The sequence below is a fragment of the Podarcis gaigeae genome, assembly GCF_964106915.1.
Source record: "Podarcis gaigeae genome assembly, chromosome: 17".
NCBI classification, from domain to species: domain Eukaryota; kingdom Metazoa; phylum Chordata; class Lepidosauria; order Squamata; family Lacertidae; genus Podarcis; species Podarcis gaigeae.
In genome coordinates this window covers 15,704,373-15,731,581 of record NC_139694.1, presented here as the reverse complement: position 1 = coordinate 15,731,581, position 27,209 = coordinate 15,704,373, and the positions used below count along the sequence as shown (strand labels likewise).

Genomic DNA, 27,209 nt, shown 5'->3' with positions numbered 1-27,209 from the left:
CATCAATTCTTCGGCGATCAGCCTTCTTGATTGTCCAGCATTCACTTCCATACATTACTACTGGGAAAACCATAGCTTTTACTATACGGACGTTTGTTGGCAAGGTGATGTCTCTGCTTTTTAAGATGCTGTCTAGGTTTGTCATTGCTTTCCTCCCAAGGAGCAGGCGTCTTTTAATTTCGTGGCTGCTGTCACTATTTGCAGTGATCATGGAGCCCAAGAAAGTAAAATCTCTCACTGCCTCCATTTCGGAGGGAAAGGGAAGCGGGAGGACGCGCGGAGAGTCCGTCCATGGCGGTTGCGGGGTGTGGGGTAGGGTAGGGGGGCGCAAGAGCGCCGACTCTAACGGGTCACTAGGTCAGGAAAAGCGAAATTCATTTCTCTCTCTCTCTCTGTCACTCAAACACAGAGCCCTCAGGCCGCAAAGAAGAGCGTGGCGTGGTTGCTATGGCAGCGCCGAACAAGAGCCGGAAGCCGCGAAGGGGTGGGCTTCCGGTCGGGCGCGCCGTCTCGCGGAAGAGAGAGGGGACCATAGAGAGCGGATTCGAGGCGTCCTAGAACGGGCGCGGAACAAGGGCGGGGCGGAGTGAGCTGGCGCGATTGATTGTTGCGCCCTTTGCTCCGCCGCTGAGCGTTCCGAGCGAGGCGCTGCGCCCCCTGAGCGGCCGTGCGAGGCACCAAGGCGCCTTCCCGCCCGGGCCTGGGCTCTACTACTTGCCACCTGCCCAGAGGACCCCCCCCGGCTCCACCTCCGGACCCGGCCATGCTGCCCAACACAGGGTAAGCTGCGAGGGGCTTCCGCTCTCCTCCCGCCACGCACTGTCGCGAGTAGGTCGCCCACAGTTAGGATCGTCCCCCCCCCCCCAGCCTGTCCTGTATAATGCAGGATTTGCCCCGTATTTCAATGCAAAATGCTGCCTCCTGTATTGATAGCATCTTTGTCCTGTATTGCAGGTCTTTTCTCTCGCTTTCTCTCTCTCTTTGCGAACTTAGGGATCTTCTCCAAATGCATGTGTGTGAAAGGTCATGCATTGAACAGGTGCGCAAATTCATGTATGTGTGCGACAAATTCGCGAGCTGGCCATCCTGTTAGGCTGCAATTGATTGTCATGACTCATAGAACTGTTTGGAAAGGGAGCACAAGGGTCATTTAGCAATGCAGGAATCTGTTGCCCAATGTGGAGCTCAAATCCATAACCCTGAGATTAAGAATCTAGTGCTGTACCGACTGAGCTTTCCCAGAAATGGGAATAATAATAATAATACCGTCCACCAAGTTGCCCTGCCCTGCCCAGTATTTTGCCAGATCAAAGGTGGCAACCCCAAATCGGCATTTTTACAGCTGGGCTGGTCAGGTCGGAGATGGGACAAAACAGATGGTCCTGGACCTGCAGGTCAAGCTGTTGTTGAAAGACATGGGGGGGGGGGGGGCGCAGAGGCTCAAAACTTGACAACTGCTAAACCAGCAGCAACTTACCCTGGCTCCTCTTGGGGAGGAGAGAGAGAGACAGGACGCAGAGCCAAGTAGGTGGCCTCTGTCTGTAACGTGTGCCTGACCTTGTGTGCCTAACCTTCGTCAGCAGCATGCCACCCTCCTTCCTTCCATACTGCAAACAGCAATGCAAACCTTTCATAGTTGCGCAGGTAGCCAAATGTTAGTAAGATGACATACAGTAGTACTATTCTCAGTGGTGGATTTTCCAGAAGTGTGGAGAGGTTTGCAGTGGTTTCTCCAAACTGGATAGCAAGTTGGCCAATGAGGTTCAGTAAAATCTAAAGGAGTGCATGGGGCAATAAATAAACAAATCACTTGTTCACATATATACTGATGCAGTCAGAACCTGAATCGGAAAAGAGATTTTGAGGTTTTTGGTGGGCATCGTAACCAAACAGTCAACACCACTGGTGGAAAGGTGTGTTCTTGTACTAGGGGTGGTTAAGAAAGAGGCTATTGCTAAAACAGCAAGTGTTGTCATGCATTTATATAAATCTACGGTATAATTGTATTTAGAACATTGTGCATAGTTTGTATTGCACCATCTCATTTAAGTAACATGCCACATGCAACAATGTAAAGTGTCACTATTTAAGTGTATTGTTGCAAAAAAATTGTCCCAAGCAGATTTTATGAGAAACTACAGTCATACCTCGTGTTACGTTTGCTTCATGTTGCGGCTTTTCAGGTTACAAATGTGGTGAACGTGTTTACTTCCGGGTTCACCACACGTGCAGAAGCAATTGCGCTTTGCACATGCGCAGAAGCGCTCTATCGCGCTTTGTGCACATGCAGTAGTGGCACTCTACTTACAGACTTTTCAGGGTGCGAACAGCACCCCAAAATGATCACGTTTGTAAGTAGAGGTACCACTGTACTTTATTTCCCCTTCTTGAAGTGTTTATTTGAAATTATTGATAACCATGCACCTCTTCTTCTTCTTCTTCTTCTTCTTCTTCTTCTTCTTCTTCTTCTGTGATTAAGGAATTGATTTTTCTCTTATCTATGTGAGCTTCCTTATGAAGTATAACAAGTCCACTGTAGCACTCATTTTACTTAAGAGCTCTAAGCACATGACACATAGCTATTTCAGATCTCACAGTAGTTATCCTACAGATGTGTTATGCGGTACATAAGAAAAAGATTTGCAGAATTTAATCTTTGCAGCCTGTTTGCCTACTGCTGTGTGTAAATGTGTGTGGTACAAGTGAAAAATTCAACAATGCAGCGGTAGCATTCCCCATTCTGGTCTGTCCCCCTCGATTATGATGGGCTTCAAATCCCATCTGCTCTGCTCAGCATGGCCCAATGGCCAGGGATGATGAGTGTTATAGTCCAACAATATCTGGAGGGCACCATCTTGGCTATCCCTGCCATAAGGAGTCTTGCCCTCACTTGGACTATAAAGATTACAGCTTGCAAAAAGTGTGAGAAGATGGAGCAGTTGGGAAGTATGTGGCCTTATTGACTGAAAGAGCTCACTGCGTAGGAATTATTTTTCAAAGAAGAGCGGCAGTTATCAGCTCAAGTGATCTGCATTCATAAAGATTATGAGTGAATTTTGTGCGGAACACAGGTTGAATCCTGTTGTGGCTTGCTTTGTCCATGTTGCAAATTGTTACAAGTAGCCCTACTGTTGCAGTCATCTGTATGGTTGCAGAATCCAGACTGAGCTGCCAGTAGAATTTCAACAGGCAAATTTAATATTTTAATTGCCTGCTCCCATTGCTGGGCTTCTGGATTGCTACATACCAATAACAGAGGGGAAAAATTACTTCAGTTTCGAGACATGCAGTAAGGATGAGACTAATTTTCTCAGACCATTTGCCAATTTTTAAAAATGGAAGTGTGGTTCTGCTCTGTCACGTGAATACGTAAGAACTAAAATTACTTACTTGGAAGGCCAATTGCCTCCCTCTCTCATGTTGTGTTACATTTATTCTCCCGTAATAAAAGGGTAGGATGTCCTGTGGTGTTTTAACTTCCCACCCCATATTTTTTTTTGTGTGTGTGTGTGTGTGTGTGTGTGTGTTTGTTAATGGGAGGGTTTCACTGAAAGGGCACTGGAATCAATTAGACCCCAGTTCAGACATATGAGGAAATGAATTGCTGTTCATCCAGGGTAATGGAAATTAAATAACTCCAACATGGTAATTGAATTGAATAACCCCATTGCCTCTATATATTGGCAAAGCTGCTGCTCTAAAGAGGTGTTAAGCAGTTTGTATTGTGTCTGGGAAGCATTGGATAGAATGAACAAATGCCGTCACACTACGAGTCAAAGTGGAGGCACCAGAAAAAAATACTGAGATTGCACAGAAGGGACAAAATACACTTTTGCAGTGTGAGCTTTGCCACACGTTAGATTTCTGAGACAGCGGTAATGTTTCATGTTAATGCTCTCATCCCAAGTATATGTTCTCTGAAATAAATCCAGCTGATTTTGAAGGAGTTCACTTTCAAGTGATCATGCTTAGGGTTGCAGCTTTCTTTTCATCTTTCATTCATGATTCGGTTGTTATTTCCAGGAGCTGAAAGAGTATGTGTTTTCTGATTTGTGAGTAATAATAATAATAGAAAGTTTGCTTCATTTCACATGTGGGTCAGGCAACCATAGACAATCTACTTGTCTGAAGGCGACAATGCTGCGTAGCTAGCCACTCGGGTGCCTGGTGTGGGGGTGTGTCCTGCAGCCGGGGGGCGGGGCGATCCACTCCCATGGGGGCGGGGCAATATGTCGATGGGGGTGGGGCAAGCCTCTGCGACGTTTGGAGCCTCTCCAATGCCTCCCACTCAGCTGTAGAGCTGCTGAGGGAGAGGCAGCAGGCAGACGCAAGTCCCACACTGCTGTTTCAGGTAGCATGGAACCTGCAGGCCTAAACTACCACATCACTCCTAAAAAGTTATGTGAGCCATTTTTTAAAAAACCTCATTTTGTCACTTCCCCCGCAGTGATGACACCTGGGACGGACCACACCCCCGTACCCCCCTTCCTCCGCCACTGGATAGAGCTCATGCTTTACATGCAGAAGATCCTAGTTTCAGTCCCTGGCATCTTCAGGAAGGGGCATGACTGACCTTGATGGGCCAATGGCCTAACTTGGTTTAAGGCAACTTCATCGCTTTGTGTGTGAGCCTTAGATGCCACAGTTGGGATGAAGTTCAGTTGCCAGAAGAGGAGGTACCTGGTGGCATTCCTGCACTTAGTGGCATTGAGAAAAGTACAGAGTAGGGGCAAGATCAGAATAGTATTGGGAATTGGAAGTGACTTGTGGGCTACAGTGTCATCATTTTCTTACCATGCAGCAGTTAAAACAAATTGTATAAACTCAGTTATGCAAGTTGAGTCAATGTATGCAAAATAGAATGTACTGGGGACTCAGCTACACTAGTCGATTTATAACGTTATAACAATGTGTCACTAGGTGGCTCTGTAGAGCTGAAATCCAAAGTCAGTGATAATTTTCATTGTGAGCTTTTAGAATGTCCCCCCCCACCCCGGTAGCATTTTTTAATAGCTGTGTAGATCCAGCCTGGGATGCGGGTGGCGCTGTGGGCTAAACCCCAGAGCCTAGGGCTTGCCGATCAGAAGGTCAGTGGTTCAAATCCCCGTGACGGGGTGAGCTCCCGTTGCTCGGTCCCTGCTCCTGCCAACCTAGCAGTTCGAAAGCACGTCAGAGTGCAAGTAGATAAATAGGGACCACTCCAGCAGGAAGGTAAACGGCGTTTCCGTGCGCAGCTCTGGTTCGCCAGAAGCGGCTTAGTCATGCTGGCCACATGACCTGGAAGCTGTACGCCGGCTCCCTTGGACAGTAAAGCGAGATGAGCGCCGCAACCCCAGAGTCGTCCATGACTGGACCTAATGGTCAGGGGTCCCTTTACCTTTACCTTTAGATCCAGCCTTGGTAAATTATAAAGCTATAGTCATGTTATTTGTGGTTTCTAGTTAATAGGATTTAAGAGCATGTTTTCCACTGAATTTCAGGTCTTTGCCAATTTCAGGTGATTCTAATCCTGCATTTATCCTCAGTAGTTAAAAGATAACTGTTTGTCTTATCACTGATTTTTAGGAGGTTGGCAGGATGCACTCTCTTTATCACGGGTGCGAGCCGTGGGATTGGAAAAGCGATAGCCTTGAAGGCAGCCAAGGATGGGGCAAATATTGTGATAGCTGCCAAGACTGGAGTGCCGCATCGCACACTTCCAGGAACTATCTACACTGCTGCAGAAGAAAGTAAGCTTGAAAGAGGGGTGCATAGATTATGATCTGAGTGCCACCATCTGCTGCAACCTTTGAGAGCTGCATCCAGTAACTAACCTTGCCATGGATATTTCTGGTGCCAGTTCCCACCCATGGCCCTGTTCACTTGCAGAGAGTGGTGATATTATTAATATTAATAATAGTAAAAATAACAACAACAACAACAGCAATAACAATAATTTATTATTTATACCCCGCCCATCTGGCTGGGTTTCCCCAGCCACCCTGGACTGCTTCCAACAAAATATTAAAAAAGAGGTATTCTTGTATTTAGTTCGTGTATGCTATTCTTTGACTTAAGTGATGCCCTTCTTTTGCAGTTGAAGCAGCTGGAGGAAAGGCTTTAGCATGCATTGTCAATGTCAGAGAAGAAGAGCAAATTGTCGATGCAGTGGATCAGGCTGTCCAGAAATTTGGAGGTAAATTAAATTCTGCAGCTTACGTTGAGTGTAAAGGTAAAGGTACCCCTGGCTGTTAGGTCCAGTTGGGAACGACTTTGGGGTTGCGGTGCTTATCTCGCGCTATAGGCCGAGGGAGCTGGCGTTTGTCCGCACACAGCTTCCGGGTCATGTGGCCAGCATGACTAAGCTGCTTCTGGTGAACCAGAGCAGCGCATAGAAATGCTGTTTACCTTCCCACCAGAGCGGTACCTATTTATCTACTTGCACTTTGACGTGCTTTCGAACTGCTAGGTGGGCAGGAGCTGGGACCTAACAGTGGGGGCTCACGCTGTTGCAGGGATTTGAACCGCCGACCTTCAGATCGGCAAACTCTAGGCTCTGTGGTTTAGACCACAGCGCCACCCGCGTCCCATGTTGAGTGTAGTAATCACTAATTATACAGTTTTAAAGTCTTATTTTTAATCCAATAACAAAATAATTGTGTTAAATAATTATTTATTTTGTAAAAGTTTATATACCTGCTTGAATATTTTTTTTAAAACCCCAACCTTCAAAGTGGCTAATCCTTGTGTAATAATTAGCATGTTGTTTTAAATGGTTGACTTTTATGACGCGTAAATGTCTTATTTTTAACTATCAGGGATAGATGTTCTTGTGAACAATGCAAGTGCTATCTCTTTAACTGGCACACTGGATACGCCTACAAAAAAAGTGGACCTAATGATGAGTGCCAACACAAGAGGAACCTACCTCACGTAAGTGTTTGTGGATAACGAATCTTTAAAAATAGCTCTGTATACTCAGTAATTCTTCGTTCACTGGATCAAATTGGAGACATTATGGGCAAAATACAATCCTGGCTGCTAGAGTCTGTTGACCTTTTAGAGAGAAAGATTCTGAATTTGATAATCGTTATAAGAAAAAACACTCCTTTTCTCTTATGAAGTACCCAAGAGCCCATGTAGAGTCTTTATGTAGGTTTCTTAACGGTAGGAGAAAATAACAGAGGCCAACCAGAGAATATTGAGAAGCAAAGCAGCTAGTAAGCCTGATCTTTACTACCGTAGCTGTTGCAACAGGGTGCTCACAACCAGGAGGGAGGAGGGACGCAGAACACTGGTGTGCAAGCTCCTATATAGACTTTTGAAATTGCCCACCCTGTAGCCTAAGACCACTTCCCTGAAACATCATACATACATCACAGAAGGAGGCGGTCTATAGCAGATTCCTGTTTGCCAGGGTATCTTATAATGGTCACTGATTGCTTTTACCTGGGCAGTCTAGCTACTCTTTTGTGATGTTAAATACTCAGTTCCTAAATCCAGGTCACAGGTTCACCCTATTCATACACAGTTACGCCCTTAAGACAGGATTTGTGAGCAAAGAGACAATGGGGAGTTTTTCCCATTTCGAAACATTTGAAGTCAATTTGGGAGAATCAAAATGGTTTCAGGACCAGTGGCGTAGCGTGGGGGGTGCAGGGGGGCCGGCCGCACCGGGCGCAGCATCTGGGGGTTAGGGTTAGGGGGCGCAAATCCACGGGTTAGGGGGTGCAAATCCACGGGTTAGGGGGCACAAATTACTTGCCTTGCCCCGGGTGCTGACAACCCACGCTACGCCACTGTTCAGGACTGATTTCCTGAACTGTTTTCAGACATGTGGTTTATATATTTATATATATGTTTGCCTGGTACATTTATGACTATTTATTTTATATATTTGAAACCTTAAATTCTTATAACGAATCCAGCTAAATTCTGCATGGGTAATTAGAAGTCAGAATGTGGCGACTAGGAACAACAGTACAGTGCTACCTCGGAAGTCAAACGGAATCCGAACCAGAAGTCCGTTCAACTTCCAAAACATTCGGAAACCAAAGTGCGGCTTCCGATTGGCTGCAGGAAGCTCCTGCAGCCAATCAGAAGACCTGACGGACATTCGGGTTCCAAAAAACGTTCGCAAACCAGAACACTCACTTCCAGGTTTGTGACTTCTGGGAACCAAAATGTTTGCCTGGCAAGGCGTTCGACTTCCAAGGTATGGCTTGTACCTGGTGGTCTTGGAGGCATTAGGAGTAAAAAGCCTTACCTATACAAATTAGTCTAGTGTTTTGTTTTTTTTATGCCATTTGCTGAAACTCCTCTCATTTCTCTTCCGTACCCACCATGAAGTGTAGAAATTTGCTTGCTTTTTTTTCAAAAAAATAAATAAAATAAAATAAAATAAAAGGCAGTGATTACTTTCAAAGATATACAGTGGTACCTCGGGTTAAGTACTTAATTCGATCCGGAGGTCCGTTCTTAACCTGAAGCACCACTTTAGCTAATGGGGCCTCCTGCTACCGCTGCGCCACCGGAGCACGATTTCTGTTCTCATCCTGAAGCAAAGTTCTTAACCCGAGGTACTATTTCTGGGTTAGCGGAGTCTGTAACCTGAAGTGTATGTAACCTGAAGCATATGTAACCCGAGGTACCACTGTACTGTGGAAATTATCAGTTTCTAGTACAGAGGTCATACTCCATGATTGGGTAATCACAGCCCTAGAGAGTCTTAAATCCTTTGCTTTAAGAACTTAACTTGTAGCAAGGATATTTTTCTTATCTTCTTTGTCTTGCTTCATTTGTTGATCTTCCTTCTGCCTTGCTCTTTTCCTTGGGCTTGTGCAGAAAACGCATTCCCAGGCCTGCTGCTGTTCCCTTGGCTCAGCGGGAGCAGCACAGAGGTTTGTGCAGTAGGAGGGGACCTTGCGCAAGTCGAGCCTTTCAGCAGCCCCACCCGCTTTCTTTTGATAACTGCCGTATATCCAGTAACACAGGCGTTTCTTAGGCAATGCTCAGCTGACGGACACAATTTGGCACTGTAAAATGGTCCTCTTTTTCTTTCGCTTTGCCGAGCTCAGAATGTTTGCGCGTTAGCAGGTTAGAGGAGGAAAAGGATATTCAAAGAGTGCTACCATAGTGGATATGAGAGCAGTTAGTGTCTTTGTCCCACCCCCTTAATTTAAATGCTCTTTCATATGCAAGTTCTTTTTTTAAAAAAAATATTTTTATTGGTTTTTAACATACAAAATTATAAAACATACCACACAATTTATCACAAACACATTCTTATTGGACTTCCATCAGCACCTCTGATAATCCTCCATCTTAATCACTTCTTACGCATTTCCTAACTTAATATTGCCTTTACATCTCTTAACGTATCATGTCTCCTTCTCCATTTTTGCAATATTTCTAATATTATTCCTCACAGAACTTCTTGCAAACCTACAAACATTGTCTGGTCGTCACAAATACTTTTCAAATAATCCGTAAATTTACTCCAGTCCTTGGTAAACTTCTGGTCCCGCCGGTTTCGGATCCTTCCCGTTAGTTTATCAAGTTCCGCATAGTCCATTAATTTCATCCTCCATTCTTCCATCGTTGGTAATTCTTCTTGCTTCCACTTTTGGGCCAATAGTATTCTTGCTGCTGTTACTGCATATAAAAAAAGCTTACATTCCTTTCTATTTATATTGTTTCCAACAATACCCAAGAGAAATGCTTCTGGTTTCTTTATAAATGTATATTTCAACATTTTTTTAACTCATTATATATCATCTCCCAGAAGCATTTCACCTTTTTACATTCCCATCATATGCAAGTTCTCAACAATCTTGTCACACTCCACAGTGGCCAAGAAGCAGAACCCTGGTGGCACCTGTGCAGATAGGATCAGACTGGCTTCTCAATAGCTGGGGTCGCCAGGGGCAATGACTACTAGTCACTACCACACAGTGTCCCCAAGTACCCCCTTGTATTCATGTCTTGCATTTTTTAAAAAACCATGGATGGTTACTTTTCTTCCCAGGGAGAAATGACCAAGTGCTCAGTTGGAGACATAATGTGCTGGTCCCGGGGGGGAAGGTACTGCTACCGTAGTCAGAGTTCACAAGATGTGAGGCGAGGTCCGAAACAGGGAGCCGGGCGGGGACAGGAACTCACGGATATCAGAAGCATGAAGCCGGGTGGGGAACAAGAACGCTGGAAGGTCAGAAGCAGGAGGCCGGGCGGGAACAGGAACGCTGGAAGGTCGGAAGCAGGAAGCCGGGCGAGGAACAGGAACACCGGAGGAACAGGACTGGATGCTGGCCGAAACAGCTCTTCAATGACGACGTTGCTCCCGCAACCTGGGACCGGGCTGACTGACCTTTATCTTCTCTAAGGCCAGGGGCGGTCCCGGCCCCCAGGAGCCCCGCCTCCTCTGGCCTTAAGGCGAGCACTCCTCCTGGGAGAAACCAGTTCCCTTCGCCTCTCTGCCCTAAGCCTCTGCAGTTCAGGAGAGCCTGAAGGGTTACTGGGCCCCGGGGGAGGCTCACCTGTAGGCACTGAGTCCTCAAGCACCTCTGGGGCCAGAATGGTTTCACCTGGTGCCTGCTCCTGAGGATCTGACACAAGTGCAGGCTCCTCAGAATCTAGGCCTTGCCCCAGTTCAGCCGGCCCTGGAGGCAGGGACTCCTGTGCAGGCTGGGATTCCTCTGGTTCAGCCTCTGAATCGGAACCCCAGGCCATCACACATAACTGCAATGAGCAGAGCCCTGCACAATGAGAAGGCCCTAACGGAGGGGAACAGTGTGTCCATTTGCGCACTATTATTATTATTAATAATAATTTTGCACCATTGCAAGTCCTTCCTCCACAGACACCCATCTGTCACGATGATGACGGTTTTGCTAGTTGTATAATTAGTGTCTTCTTCAAATCCAACTAGATATTTAATACTGTTCTTGTGGGCCCCACCTTACACTTATTTACCCTCCCTCCCAGTGTCCTTGCTGCTCTTGAGTCTCTCTCTGTGTCTCCTTTGCTCCTGATCGTAGTTGTGTTTGTTGGGATGCTTCCAAGGGAACGGGGACAATTTGCAAACCCCCAGCTGGCTCCAGCCCACCAGCCGGTAGCCTAGCGATCTCCTGTCCTTGGCTCAGCATGAAACAGCAACCTGCAGCTTCAGAAGCTGGAGCACACTCTAATCAGCAGAGTAAATAACACTGCGCAGACAGAAGTGGCAAGAGACGACCGTGAGAGCATATTTACAGGCAGTTTATTCAGCGTATATCAGGACAATGGAAAAACATGTCTTCTCCCTTTCATGTCCAAGAGCAAAAGCAATAGCTATGCACACAAACGGAAGTTCCCAGCAAGCTGTGCTGGAGTGTAAACAAACGTGACATGCAACAATCCACCCATCTGTTTTAAGGTGGAACGGAACATCAGTATCCTAAGAGTCTTATCACTGTGACCAAGTCCAACTGAACTGGGGCAAGCAGCAAGCTTCCCCCTCCTCCTTGCACAAGCACTGGGATGCTGCTACTGAAAAAGGTGCTCCTTTCTGGAGCATCAGGTCGGGCTACCAGTTTTGTTATTGCAGAAGAGGAAAGGCACAGGTAGCCAACGTATTGCACTCCAGGTGCTGTACTCTAATACAAATCCCATCAGCCGCAGCCAGCATGGCGCATGGTTGGGGATGATGGGAGTTTTAGTCCAGAACGTCTGAAGGCTGCCACATTGACTGTCCCTGGGTAAAGGGGTTAGGAAGCTGTGTCTCTATTCCTTTTAGCCCTTGGATGTTAATGGAGATTATACTGCTACTGCCTGGCATATTGACAGTGAGAGGGAACAATGAGTAAACTCTCATACCAGGACTTCTAAACATTTTAGAGGGAATAGCCTTCTTGTCCCAAGGCCTCTGTTGTGGTGCTTGGTCTGCTTCCAGGTTATGCTTTCGGAACCAGGGATAGAGAACCCCTTTTGGCTTCCTAGGCTAGATCCTTATCAGGATTGACGTTGCAAGCCCAATTTGGCAGGTGGGGGGGGCACCCACTTGGCAGTCACACAACGCAATTATGGTGTCACATGATTGAAAGATGGGTGTGGCCACCCACCTGTCTGAATCCCTTGTGCAGAGAAGCTAAGCGCGCAACAGCCATATTGTTCAGTCGAATGTTCAGTGCCTCCTGTTCATTTCTGATCTCTGACATTTTTAATACTGTTTTATGTTCTTAATTCTATATTGGTTTCTAAATACATTTCATCATTATCACTGCATTGTAAACTGCCTCTGCAGTGTGCTGCTGGCTCAACAGCATTTATGAACTTGAAAATACTTGCCTAAGGGTTGTCTGTAAAGGCATTCCTGTAGCTCCTGTAGAACTACTTTTGTTTGTTCCGCCATCTGCAGAGATAAAAAGCATTTCCACCCTAATGAAATTGAAATTACTGAGAAGTAGGTAGCTGGTTGTGGGGAAATGTAGCCATGTAGACACTGTTTGTTTCATGAGGCTGTATCTGGCAGTTTTAACTGGCATCCAAAACTGACATGCTAAATGGAGAACTTGATCCATGAATTTCAGTATTCCTTTTGTGAGAATTTGCTCAGAAAACAGAGCCTTCTCACTCTTGAAACATTCCACTGAAGCAGTCCTCAGCAAACTCTTGTGTCTTATTACTCTTGCCCTAGAGCTGTGCCTTGACACCTTTAATTATTAAGATCAATCATGGCTTAAATTCATTGGTTGACTAGAAAGCCTAGAAGCTCAGGGCATATCTTTTACTAACCCTGCTCCGCTTTTTAATTACGCTTCATTAAAATGTGCCTTTATAGCTGTAAACATGTATTTCTTTAAAAGAGAACTTCATGCAAAATTCTCCAGTAAAGCAAATGCCTTTGACAGTATAACATGTAGAGGAATGTTTTGATGATATGTTTCAGATGTATTGGGTCCACTGGTTTCTTATTGGAAGAGACATTTTTCTCCATATATTATTTGCTTAGTAGCATTATCTCTGACCAATATATGCAGGCAGTTTAGATAGTTCCAATTCTCATTTATGGAGAACATCTTGGGGGTTTTTTGCTCTTAATTCTGCAATACGTTAAATGAGGAAAATAGCTAATACGGTATTTGAGTTATTGAGAGAAGTGCCTTTACAAAGAGCAATTTGATACTGTTTTGATTGAGGCTGCATTTTCACATAACAATAAGCCAGGACTTCAAGCTTTTTGTGGTTTCTCTGGAAAGAGCAACATGCTCTGATGCTCGCTGCCTGGCCACTTCTGCTTTGCAGCTCTCCAGGTGTAAGGGAAGTAAAGAAAGCAAGAAACTGTGGCTTTGCATAAAGTCTGAACCAGAGATTGTGGCTGGTTGCTCTCTAAGAAGTCACATTCAGCAAACCGATGGCAAACCATGGCTTCAAGTTGGGTAGTGATCTTGTTTGCATTGTTGGGGCACAATAAACCACAATCGCTGGTTTGGATGTAGCATGAGGCTGAGGCTTCCTGGTTTGTTGATCTTGTTCTCTCCAAGCGAAAAGTGAAGCTGGAGCAATCAGACAGCATGACACTCATATACAGTCGTACCTCAGAAGTCGAACAGAATTCAGCCATTAACTGGGTTGCAGCCAGATACTTTATGTCAGTACATGGCTCAGAAATGTGTATGACGCTTCCACACCCCCGCTTTTTACATTACTTTTTTTTTAAAAAAAAAACCCCATTATTTCTAAAGAGAATTATTGAGCCCAAAGTTATGCCCTTTTGAAATATCATTGGGTTTAATAGCAGAGAGTTTAAACACACCCACCTCTCTTACTAATAACCTTCATAGTGATTGACTTCTGGGTGTTTTATTTATTTATTGTTTTGTTATTTAATTTAATTCATAAGTGGGATGGAAACGTAATAAAAAATTATGCCTTCTGTAAGTCCCAGACTGTATATGAAAGGGCCAGTGTGTGTGTGTGTGTGTGTGTGTGTGTGTAACACACATGAAAACCAAAATCTGACCAGAGCTCATGATATAAGTACAAGCAAATCTGACTCTATCCCCTTGTGTTTATTTGCTTCTCCAGATCTAAAATATGCCTCCCTTATTTGAAAAAGAGTAAGATTGGCCATATCCTCAATATTAGCCCACCGATTAACCTAAACCCTATCTGGTTCAAAAATCACTGTGGTAAGTATAGTTTTAAATGCTCATTTATATTGAAATTCTTCCAAACTCAAGGAAGTGTAAAGGTTCTCTCTCTTCTACCCCTTCTTTTCCTCTACAATGGTACCTTGGTTCTCAAACTTAATCCATTCCAGAAGTCCATTCCAAAACCAAAACATTCCAAAATTAAGATGCGCTTTCCCATCGAAAGTAATGCAAAACGGATTAATCTGTTCCAGACTTTTAAAAACAACCCCTAAAACAGCAATTTAACATGAATTTTACTATCCAACGAGACCATCAATCCATAAAATGAAAGCATTAAACAATGTACTGCAGTCACACAATCAGTAGCGGAGCTGGGTTCCACACAGCCACAAAAACAAAACAAGAAAGCTGCAGAAACGCAAAATAAATAGAAAAAACAGACAGTGTAACACTCAAAACGGAAGTGTGGCACTCAAAATGGAGCATGTTCAGCTTCCGAAAAAGGTTCGCAAACCAGAACGCTTACTTCTGGGTTTGCAGTGTTTGGGTTCCAAGGTGTTTTGAGTGCCAAGGCGTTTGAGAACCAAGGTAACACTGTACTTGCATCCTGAAAGTTTGCGGGGAAATAATCTTTAAATCGTTTCACCTTGTGTTCACATCAGCAGCTTCTCTACTTAATCCCCAAATAGTCCTTAAAAAGGTAAAGGGACCCCTACCATTAGGTCCAGTCATGGCAGACTCTGGGGTTGCGGCTCTCATCTCGCTTTATTGGCCGAGGGAGCCGGCGTACAGCTTCCGGGTCATGTGGCCAGCATGACTAAGCCGCTTCTGGCGAACCAGAGCAGAGCACAGAAACACCGTTTACCTTCCCACCAGAGCGGTACCTATTTATCTACTTGCACTTTGATGTGCTTTCGAACTGCTAGGTTGGCAGGAGCAAGGACCGAGCAACAGGAGCTCACCCCGTTGCAGGGATTCGAACCACCGACCTTCTCGGCAAGTCCTAGGCTCTGTGGTTTAACCCACAGCGCCACCTGCGTCCAGTTCTAATATAGTGACACCTTGCATTCCTTTTTTGGACTGAGCTGGAGAAACATGTCCCCCCCCCAGCCTAACAGGGAGAAACACGAGGCATGCAGTGCCACAGAAGGTGCGTCCCATTAACTGCATGCCGTTCTGCAAAAACAATTCCTAGGTCATGGCTGGATGTCAAGGGCAAGCTTTATTTCTCAATCAGGTGCTGGTGTGCAACAGGAATGGCCAGCCGGTGGCCCTTGGCACTCAAGTGGTTCCTGTGTTTATTTTTAAATTTTAATCTGATTTAAGCCACTTCAGAAAGCAGTTTCTCACCTCCTTCACTATAGAAGGGCTGTTGCTATCAATACATGAAAAGAGGTAGAAATGTGAGATAAGGGATGGGGGGAGGAGGAGAGATCATGCATTAGATACAAAGGTAGGAAAGAGATTCCCATTGGGGTGAGAGAGATGAAGGAAGCTATCTGACTATTTGACTTAGTAATGTCAGATCTAACTGGCAGCAGCTTCCTTAGGTCTTGGGCAGATAATCTTTCCCTTCCACCATTTTAAGAAAAAAACTCCTCCCTTTCCCTTATGGGGTATTCCAAAGCCTAGATAGAGTCCTTAAATGGGTTACCTATCGGTAGAAGAAAACAGAGGCCAACCACAGTATATTGAGAAGCAAAGCGGCTTGGCTAGTATGCCTGATCTTTAGTAAAGTAACTGTTGCAACAGGGTCCCATTAACCACACACAGAAGGGAGGAGAACTCTGAACAATGGTGTGCAAGCCCTTATAGAGACTTTTGAAATTACCCACCCTGTAGCCCAAGACCACCCTCCTAAAACATCATACATACATCACAGAAGGAGGTGGTCTACAGCAGAGGAGGCGGCCTACAGCAGAAATCCTGTCTTCCAGGATAATAGTCACTGATTGCATTACCTGGGCAGTCTGGCCATTCTTTTGTGATTGTTAATACTTTAGTTCCTGAATCCAGGTCACAGGCTCACCCTATTCAAACACAAAAATGCACAAAAAAGACAGGATTTGCAAGCAAAAGGACAATGGGGAGGCTTTCCCCATTTGCCTCCCTTACTGCAGGTCCCTTATCTGGGGTCATCAGGAAGAGTCAGAATGGCTTCAGGATTGCTCCCCAATACCATTTCAGACACATGGTTCATATATTTAGATATGTGTGCATTTATGAATATTTATTCTGTATTTGAGACCTTAAAATTCTTATAACAACCTGCTGCCTGATCCTTTTAAATAAGAGCCTTCTGCATGCAAAAAATGCACTATTCCGCTAAGCTACAACCCCTTTTATCTCGTTGTACATCAAGCCCAGATATTAGTGACAATCTTCTAGCACCACTTACAAAACCAGGGTTTCCATGATGTTTTTTGACGCAAGGTGTCCCATTGTCCTTCTCACACAATGCATTGTTGGACTATGAGATAATTGATCTGTTTACAACATTCAGATTGTGAAACTGTTTGGGAAAAACAACCATAATTTAGATAAGAACATAATGGAAACCTTGCTCTACATCAGCAAGCTGTTTCCCCTAATATCCAACCAAATGCCTGTCTCTTTCTTGGCAATCCTCTATCCAGCTACAAGAGATTTCTTCTGAAATATGAACAATTCATACTGCATATAGGAGGAAACATTTTTGATGTCTAAATCTAGTTTTCCATCTTATTCTAGCTTATACAATTTCTAAATATGGAATGTCCATGTGCGTGCTGGGAATGGCAGAAGAATTTAGAGGAGAAGTTGCAGTCAATGCATTATGGCCTCAAACAGGTTTATATATCTTTTAAAAATATATAATGTTTTTGATGGGTTGACTGAGCTTAGTTCTTGTTTCAATGAGTTCAGAGAATATGATGTCTTGCATTTGCTTCAAGTGTATACACAGTTTCCCTTCAATATTCAAGACTTCTGAAGCATATGTATTATTATTATTATTGTTTTGTTGTTGTTGTTATCATTTACATTGTTTTTGACAGTGTTTCTCAAACAGTGAGTTTGCCCCTGCACCACCATTTTGTGACAGGTGGGACTTAGTAATTTTCAACCCTCCCAGCTGGGTTCTGGGGTTAGAAAGTTTGAGAACCGCTGCTCTGGCTTGATCTTCTCCCATCTGACACTGGAAAGCAGACACACTGAAATTAACCTTTTTCAAAATAGTTATTTATTTTAGATGCAACCCAATTCTATGCATGTTTACTTGGGAACATATTCCATCGACTCCAGTGGAACCTACTTCTGAGCATTAAACGCCCAATTGCAGATAGTAAACTCGGTCCTTTACAGCAGAATGCATCCAATCAACTGTGGTTGGAATAGTAACATCAAAGGTTTTATTTATAAAGCAAATAACAAAACAACAAGACGACTCTCACATCCATCTTCTTCAGCAGAGGAGCAGAGAGAGAGCAGAGAGAGGGAGGAGACTTTTAAATAGTTCCCATACTCATACAAAACTAAGTAATTAAAGGCAACCCACAACATTATGCAATGTGAGAATGAGACATTACAATACTAACACTACTCTCAACTAAGTGCATATAGGACCAAAGCCTTAGGTTAACAGTATATGCACAGTAAAAGGTAAAAAGGTAAAGGACCCCTGGATGGTCAAGCCCAGTCAAAGGCAGCTATGGGGTTGTGGCGCTCATCTCGCTTCAGGCCGAGGGAGCCAGTGTTTGTCCACAGACAGCTTTCCAGGTCATGTGGCCAGCACAGCTAAACTGATTCTGGCGCAGTGGAACACCATGATGGAAACCGGAGCGCACAGAAATGCCGTTTACCTTCCCACCAGAGCGGTACCTGTTCATCTACTTGCACTGGTGTGCTTTTGAACTGCTAGGTTGGCAGGAGCTGGGACAGAGCAACGGGAGCTCAGCCTGTTGTGGGGATTCAAACTGCCAACGTTCTGATCGGCAAGCCCAAGAGGCTCAGTGGTGTAGACCAGTGTTTCCCAACCGATGTTCCGCGGCACAATAGTGTGCCGCGAGACTTTGCCTGGTGTGCCGTGAGAGGGAGGCGGGCTCCATGTGCTTAGAGCAACAGGCTGCCGCCCCAAGCCTCGCGCGCCCGACGGGAGCTCCTGCCGGGTGCGCAAGGCTTGCAGACACTCGCCCGAAGCACGGGGAGCCCTCCGTAGGGCTCCCTGTGCTTCGGGCAACAGGCTGCCGCCCCAAGCCTTGCGCGCCTGGCAGGAGCTCCTGCCGGGCGCGCAGGGTTGCAGACACTCGCCCGAAGCACGGGGAGCCCTCCGTAGGGCTCCCTGTGCTTCGGGCAACAGGCTGCCGCCCCAAGCCTTGCGCGCCTGGCAGGAGCTCCTGCCGGACGCGCAGGGTTGCAGACACTTGCCCGAAGCACGGGGAGCCCTCCGTAGGGCTCCCTGTGCTTCGGGCAACAGGCTGCCGCCCCAAGCCTTGCGCGCCTGGCAGGAGCTCCTGCCGGGCGCGCAGGGTTGCAGACACTCGCCCGAAGCACGGGGAGCCCTCCGTAGGGCTCCCTGTGCTTCGGGCAACAGGCTGCCACCCCAAGCGGCATATAGTCAATATAGGCACAGAGTTAATTTTTTAAACATTTTCTAATGGTGGTGTGCCTCGAGATTTTTTTCATGAAACAAGTGTGCCTTTGCCCAAAAAAGGTTGGGAAACACTGGTGTAGACCACAGCGCCATCTGCGTCCCCTATATATACAGTATACCCATTTGGTAAGGAGTTCATCTTTTTTGCTTAACAGATGTACTTTACCACTGCATCATATCTGAATCTAATTTTGTTAACTATATTGTGATAAACCTAAGTTGTATTATTACAGAACGGGAAGAGCAGATCTGAGTTTGTGTTACTACTCTTAACTAGCCCATTATTTTAACACTTAACTGGGGTAATTTACACATCTGCCATCAGGATGAGATGGAGAGGGACCAAAGCAGTCACAGGAAGATTACCTTTCCTTATAATTTCCCTGGGGTGACATTTTTGTGTGAATATAATGTCCCTATGTTCAGCAGAGAGTGCTTTCATAATTCTTATGTAAATTCAGACAGAAGTCTGCTATGGGTGGTGTGGGGATAGTTTTTATGCTTGGTATTATCAGAAATTCATATTTTGCTTCATAGTTTCAGTTTGCTCATACCACGAAAACCTAATCTGCAGCCCAGTTAATACATATGTAAAAAGAACGGTGTGTGTGTGTTCTGGTTCACGCCTAATGCTAAGCCAAACTATGGCTTAGTGAGAACAAGTACAGTAAGCTTTTGAGTAAAAGGTTAAAGGTAAAGGGACCCCTGACCATTAGGTCTAGTCCTGGACGACTCTGGGGTTGCGGCGCTCATCTCGCTTTATTGGCCGAGAGAGCCGGCGTACAGCTTCCGGGTCATGTGGCCAGCATGACTAAGCCGCTTCTGGTGAACCAGAGCAGCGCACGGAAACACCGTTTACCTTCCCGCTATAAAGCGGTACCTATTTATCTACTTGCACTTTAACTTGCTTTTGAACTGCTAGTTTGGCAGGAGCTGGGACCGAGCAACGGGAGCTCACCCCGTCGCAGGGATTCGAACTGCCGACCTTCTGATCGGCAAGCCCAAGGCTCTGTGGTTTAACCCACAGCGCCACCCGCGTCCCAAGCTTTTGAGTGAAAATAGTGCCTGCCATGTGTCTGCATTTGCACATGGCTTGGCTCCAGGTAGTTCCACTAGCAGCCGTATCAGAGGAGGAGTGAAACAACCACAATATTGGCTCTCTGTAGCTGAACACTTGCTGGTTCTTGTTAAGTAGTTGTTTGGCTTAGCATTATGTGTGAACAAGGTCAGAGAGAGAGAATGTGACGGTTCCATGGAATATTAAACATTTCTGGCCCATTATCTGCAATGGCTAGACTTCAAGATTTTATAAACTTTAAATCTTTACCGATCCTTCCACCACCTCAGATATCTAAAGCATGGGTAGGCAAACTAAGCCCCGGAGGCCAGATCTGGCCCAATCGCCTTCTGAATCCGGCCCGCGGACAGTCTGGGAATCAGCATGTTTTTACATGAGTAGAATGTGTCCTTTTATTTAAAATGCATCTCTGGGTTATTTGTGGGGCATAGGAATTCGTTCATATTTTTTTCTTCTAAATATAGTCCGCCCCCCCCCCCCCACGGTCTGAGGGACAGTGGACCAGCTGAAAAACTTTGCTGACCCCTGATCTAAAGGCTATAGATCAGCGGGTGGCTCTGTTTGGGGGTGGCTTATGGATTGGTTAAACGGCCTCCATGGGCCGCTTCTGGCCCATGGGCCTTAGGTTGCCAACCCCTGGTCTAGAACCATACACTTGGAAGGGTTTGTATAGGCCATCTAGTTCACCCCTTGCATGATGCAGTAAAATAATTGCTAACTTATCCCTTCTCTCCTTTGTGTGTGTCTTTAGCTATATATACCTCTGCAATGGATATGCTGGGAGGAGCTGGTGTAGAGAAACAGTGCAGGAAAACAGATATACTTGCAGATGCCGCATACTGCATTTTAACAAAGCCCAAAACTTTCACCGGAAACTTCGTCATTGATGAAACTTTATTGAGAGAAGAAGGAATTCAGAATTTTGATGTATATGCGGTTGCCCCAGGTAATCTAGATTTATTTTCTTGCATATTGCATTCCTGTTTGCCAGTCCACAAATATATAGCCGTAAACCATGTATTTTGTGCTTGCAATACCATGAGTGTATTAAGTCTTCCCAGATGTCCCATTTATGACACAATAAGTGTACTCTGGTATCTTACGTATAATGTAAAGCCCTAAGTCTGTCTTCATGTTTGTGCTTCAGTTGTGCTAGGAAACACCAACAGCTAAAGTTTGGAGATGCCCTCAGCCTTTTATTCACATCTATTTAACTGCATAGTGTTATGCTGCTATACAAAATACGGACTTTTTCATTTATTGTTTCACTCTGTTTTTAGGTCATCCTTTGCTACCAGACTTCTTTTTAGATGTGGATCCCGAAACACTAGCAATGAAAATGGAAGCACAAGGTAAGCACATAATTGTCTCCACCCCACCCAGATGTTGTTGGGCCTAAAATCGGAGGTCAGAACGAAGCCTCTTACGCTCCACCTGAACAGTTTTCCTGGCTGCAGACCTTTCCATGCCAAGTAAATAGAACAGAAGTACCCATTGTTAATTGACAGGGCTTCATGAATCACAGATGTTGTATATTTCACTCCTATTGTGTAACGAAAATTGTAGCAACAGCTCTACATAAAAAATACAGATGCCAATTTTTAAAAATCCATACTTTTATAACAATTTTCTTTCATTTCAAGTTTGCAAATGTTCCCCTTCCCCAGTAGACTTTTCTGTTTGTTTGTTTGTTTGTTTGTTTGTTTGTTTGTTTGTTTTAATTCCAAGGCACATGACAGCCCTACAAAGAGGCTGGGAGGTCATATTTAACTAGACAATTATTTCCAAACTTACTTATCTAACATTCTCTGTGATTATGGAAATATAATAATAATAAATAATAAAATTTTATTTATATCCCACCCTCCCCAGCCGAAGCTGGGCTCAGAGCGGCTAACAACAGTAAAAATAACACAGTTTACATAAAATCATAATCATTTAATTGAAATACATTCTAAAATCAATTCATTCTAAAATCAATTCAGAGTCACATTAATGGCAACCATTGGGCAAGAGGTCTATGAGAATTACAAAAGGAGGAGGTCAGACTGTGCCTCACCCAAAGGCCTGGTGGAACAGCTCTGTCTTGCAGGCCCTGTGGAAAGATGTCAAGTCCCTAGTCTCCACCAGATCGGGGCCACGACCGAAAAAGCCCTGGCTCTGGTTGAGGCCAGCCTAACCTCCCTGTGGCCTGGGATGTCCAAGATGTTTTTATTTGAAGACTGTAAGGTCCTCCGTGGGATATACCAGGAGAGGCGGTCCCGTAGGTATGAGGGTCCTAGGCCATATAGGGCTTTAAAGGTTAAAACCAGCACCTTGAACCTGATCCTGTACTCCACCGGGAGCCAGTGAAGCTGGTATAGCACCTGGTGAATGTTAAATATCTCTTCTCTTGAATTCCATCACATTCAAACATAATAATAGTAGTAGTAGTAATAATAATAATAATAATAATAATTTATTATTTATACCCCGGTCATCTGGCTGGGCTTTCCCAGCCACTCTGAGCGGCTTCCAAAAAAATATTAAAATACTGTAATACATCAGACATTAAAAGCTTCCCTAAACAGGGCTGCCTTCACATGTCTTCTAAAAGTCTGGTAGTTGTTATTCTCTTTGACATCTGGTGGGAGGGCGTTCCACAGGGAGGGCGCTACTACCAAGAAGGCCCTCTGCCTGGTTCCCTGTAACTTGACTTCTCGCAGTGAGGGAACCGCCAGAAGGCCCTCGGCGCTGGACCTCAGTATCAGGGCAGAACGATGGGGGTGGAGATGCTCCTTCAGATATACTGGACTAAGGCCGTTTAGGGCTTTAAAGGTCAGCATCAACGCTTTGAATTGTGCTTGGAAACGTACTGGGAGCCAATGTAGATCTTTCAAGACTGGTGTTATATGGTCTTGGCAGCCGCTCCCAGTCACCAGTCTGGCTCACTGATTGGTCATTTTTGCTGTGGATTGAACATGAGACCTGCATAAAAAACATGTCCCCTACCCCCGAGCTATGACTCCTTGCTCCAGTATTTTCCCTGCTTTAGTGCTCAGGACCGCCAACCTTTTTCTCCTTGTTTGATTTGAGTTCCTGAGTGCACACTATTGTAACTGTTGACTCTATTGGTCAATGTTGGTCCTACAGGAGCTACTCCAACCTTCAGAGAAGGGAAAAAACAAGACCTTCCCAAGCATGAAGGTCCTGACAAAACTAAACCTGAAGGTCCCGACAGAGGAAAGCTTCACGTGCATTTTGCTGCCGAGAAATCAGGGGGGCCTGTAGCAGAAACTTTTAAAATTATAAAAGGTGCGATCAGTGACGAAGTTGTAAAGTCAACCCAAGGAATTTATCGGTTTGAATTATCTGGTAAGAATCTTTATACCTGTTTAAGAGTTACTGAAATTATGTTGGGCGGGCCTAGGATCACTGCTAAGAAAGAGGCCTGCATTCAATAGTACCAGCACTTGTACTTTGCAGAAAAGATGCCAAAACACCTTTATAGCGGTGGCAGTTTTCAAACAATTCACACTCGGTGCTGTCTGAAATATTTTGAAAAGACAAATATGGCAATCTACTTAACACACACACACACGTGTATGTTTTATTTGTGAATGTTCACATGGACACAAATTGAAGAGGTTGGGCATCTACATAAAAAACAGGGATGTGGTTGTTACCACAAAATAGCAATTACACCAAAATTGAGCAAAAGTCATTTGTGATGAATGGGACAAAAGTTTTGTTTACTACCAGGTGTGCTACTGTTCTTGAAGGTGGCAGTCAGTCTCTTTCTCTAGTGGTTAGAATAAGCTGGGTTGGCAGTGGAAGTTATAGGGGAGCATAGTGCCTTTATTAAGGGAAAGAAATGTCACTACAGTGGAACCTCGGGTTACGTACCGTCCTCCTTACGAACGCTTCGGCTAACGAGCTCCGTTAACCCGGAAGTAGATGCTCCTGGTAGCAAACTTTGCCCTGGGATGCAAGTGGAAGTCGTGTGCTGGTGGCGCGGCAGCAACGGAAGGCCCCATTAGCGGAAGTGCGCCTCAGGTTAAGAATGGTTTTGGGTTAAGAACGGACCTCTGGAATGAATTAAGTTCGTAACCGGAGATACCACTGTAAAAGTTTATAATGAAACTGATTTTAAACTTCAAAGGGTGGTATCCAACATTAGTCATACTCTGGGAAGACCCACTGAAATCACTGGACTTCCAGTTATTCATTTCAGTGGATCATTAACTCTTGGAAAGACTTAATTGGCTTTTGCTCCTTATCTGACTTTTGTTCAGCTTAGAAATGAATGTGTCTAATTTTACGTGGCATAATTTTGGCATTACTCTTGTGTTAGGTGAAGGAGGAGGAACATGGTATATTGATCTTAAGAACAAAGGTGGCAGTGTAGGAAGCGGAGAACCACCAGGAAAAGTTGATGTGGTTATGAGCATGTCCAGCACTGACTTTGTAAAAATGTTTTCAGGTAGGTATTGGGAAAAACTCTCCTTTCATTTAGCCAAATGTATTCGTGTTCAGCTATTCCATTGGAAATTTGCTAATCTTAAATGTATCTGCTCATAGAGCTGCTTGCATTTGATAAATTTTCAGGCGTGTGTAGAATTAGGTATTTCATTCCAGTTTCTTTATTCTACCCTTTGAGATGAAACCGCTAGCAAAGTCTCATATATGTCCAGGACCTTCTTTTCTGCTTGTAGATAGGATGCCATTTACAGGAAGCGTTAGAAGTGAGCTAGCAGAGAAGAGTGTTGGTGGAAATATTCCACATTTGGGATGCCAACAAGTTCTTCACCATTTCACCACAACCATTTTACAACAAACCTGCTACCCCCCTCCCCCTGTGTAAAGTTAGAAAGGATGATGCAGATCATCAGGGCCAGTGCAATTTCATCAAATGCATGTTTACTAAGTTTCACTGAGCTCACAGGAGCTTCCTCACATGTAAAAGTACACAAGAAGCCATGAGGTGTGGGGAGGTCTATGCGGCACAGAAAGCGGCAAGACTGCGATCTACTCGCAGAGTTAAAAACTGGCAGTGGGGGGTTCAGGTCAAAGCAGGAAAGCCCCGATTTTTGCGGGGTGCAGAGCCTTTTTTGGGGGGGAGGCCTGTTGGACAATGTGTGGCATGATCTTGCTTCCTCACCACGCATGTGACCCTATATTTACTCACCTGAAATGAGAATACAGGCAACTTCCTGTTTGCACGGGGGTTGCGTTCCGGGTCATTGTGCACTTGCGTGAAATCGGAAACCCATTGAAAAAGCTCTGTTCCACCTCTCGCCCATTCCGTCCTTTTAGTGACATTTCAGTGACGTCTTTCTTAAAAAATAATTTTTATTATTAAATTTTCTGCTGTTAAACATATATAATAATTCTCTCTCTCTCTCTCTCTCTCTCTCTCTCTCTCTCTCTCTGTTTTACTCCCCACCTCATTTTCCATGGTGGTTTTTTCCCTCTCCTGCCTCACCCTACCTTCTATCACTTATACCATAACAACAATACTATAGTCTCTCATTTCTTCTGTTGTTCATAATTCAAGTCCTGCTTGTGAGTTCTTTGTACAGTACCATTTCCTTAAGTAGTCCGAAAAAGGCTTCCATTCCTCCACAAACAGTCATCATTAGGTTCTCTTGTTTCAGCTGTTAACTTTGCCATTTCAGCATAGTCCTTTTTTAAAAACAAAACTTTATTAAAACGTTTCAGTGATGTCATTATGACATTTCCGGGTCACTTCCGGGTTCAGCGCTGTGCGCAATTGCAAACATATCGTTCAGGCCTTAAACAAGTTACCTGTAATGCCGTACTTTTTTTATGAAAACAGGAAGTGGCAACATCACAATTTAAAGCTATCCATGTCATTGTTGGTCTTAAGAGTAGAGAGGTTGCTTAACTGAAAAACATGGCAGAAGCACTGCAATTTGCAACTCTCTTGTGGTTCTTTAAACCATTTTTTTTCTCTTTTCAGGCAAACTGAAGCCAACCCTGGCTTTCATGTCTGGAAAGCTGGCAATCAAGGGTGATATGGCCTTAGCAATCAAGTTGGAAAGACTGATGGGTCAGTTTAATGCCAAACTGTGACGGTTTATGGTGTCACGTTGAACTTTCAATAAATACTCAGTTACCTTGCTGTTTCAAGATAACTAATCCTTGCTCTTGTTTAAAATACTCTTAATCTATAGCTTCCTGAATATATGACGTTTTGTAGGAATAACTGCACCAATTTTTAACTTTGTTTACTTGGAATGAAAATCCTAGTGATTAAAGTGAGATGTATTTCATAAGAAGTGCATCTAGTGTGGAACACATCTTTTTTCAAAAAATCAATTCCACATAAATTTGCAGAAGGACATTTACTCTTTTTGGTGGCACTGTGAACCCCCATATTGGCTTAGATCATGTTGGCATTTTCCTTTTCTGAGGTATCCATGTTCCAAACTTTCCAAGGGCTGGGTTCCCTTAAAACCCATGCACCAGTGAATACAACAAGTAAATTGCACTGATATGGGGTGGCTATGAGTTAGGCCTTCATTCCCCAAAAGGAAAACTTGATCCTACATCCTGTTACTTTTCGAAACCCAAAGAATACCCCATAGAATCATTTGGTATGAAAGCTCATTGATTTCAGCAGAGGACACCAAGCTAGAATTGCCCATTAAATTACCATATTTTTCCGTCTATAAGATGCTCCCATGTATAAGAGGCTCCCTATTTTGGGGGACTCAGATTTAAGAAAATGGGGGGGGGGAAAATGGCCCCATGTATAAGACCGCCTAATTTTTGACATTATTTTTTAGGGGGGAAACCTAGTCTTATAAACGGAAAAGTACGGTACTTCAAATACATGTCTGTTTTTTTCTTTGTCAGTACTGACATTTTGATTTATATGGTTTATTTTTAATGTTATTTTTTAAAAAAAAGATTTGTGTTTCAGTTACGTAATTACTTTTTCCTTAGAATTTTTAAGACCGAGATCAGTGATCAAAGATTTTTATTTTTTAAAAGGGGGCAGATATATGTGCCTTTCAACAGAATCCTAACTATGTCTACTCAGAAGTGCCTATAATATTACCTCAGAGAGTAGTATTTTGGAATGAAATATTTTTTAATACATTTGCTCCTGTGAAAAACTGATCCTGCCAAACTGTATTTAGAGAGAGAATTGAAATAAAATGTATCTTTTTGTGTGACAAGTCTGTTTTGCTTACAAGTTCTCATACTATGTATAGTGCAAAAACAAAACAAAAATGTTTCCTGACACTTGGAGCTTCAGCATTGGGTGGTGGGGGCGTTTGTGTGGAAAAGTACCTTGGTTCTCAAACTTAATCCATTCTGGAAGTCCATTCCAAAACCAAAGCGTTCTAAAACCAAGGCACGCTTTCCCATAGAAAGTAAT

The 27,209-nt window shown here is 44.3% G+C and overlaps 1 protein-coding gene across 1 annotated transcript; it reads left to right on the top strand.

The window, feature by feature from the left end:
* The first annotated feature begins 414 nt into the window (after positions 1-414).
* On the top strand, positions 415-27,006 carry HSDL2 (hydroxysteroid dehydrogenase like 2). Its single transcript, XM_083719370.1, has 11 exons — positions 415-780; positions 5,566-5,729; positions 6,077-6,175; positions 6,798-6,912; positions 14,044-14,147; positions 16,842-16,940; positions 20,571-20,765; positions 21,100-21,171; positions 22,952-23,173; positions 24,153-24,281; positions 25,782-27,006. The coding sequence occupies exons 1-11, from the start codon at positions 764-766 to the stop codon at positions 25,892-25,894; spliced, it is 1,329 nt and encodes a 442-aa protein (XP_083575496.1). The 5' UTR covers positions 415-763; the 3' UTR covers positions 25,895-27,006.
* The last annotated feature ends 203 nt before the right edge of the window (positions 27,007-27,209 follow it).

Excerpts from the sequence above, each read along its gene's own strand:
- HSDL2 (XM_083719370.1), top strand. Across the intron at positions 20,766-21,099 it reads TGTATATGCGGTTGCCCCAG|GTCATCCTTTGCTACCAGAC; the intron begins GTAATCTAGATT and ends CTCTGTTTTTAG. Across the intron at positions 21,172-22,951 it reads AATGAAAATGGAAGCACAAG|GAGCTACTCCAACCTTCAGA; the intron begins GTAAGCACATAA and ends TTGGTCCTACAG.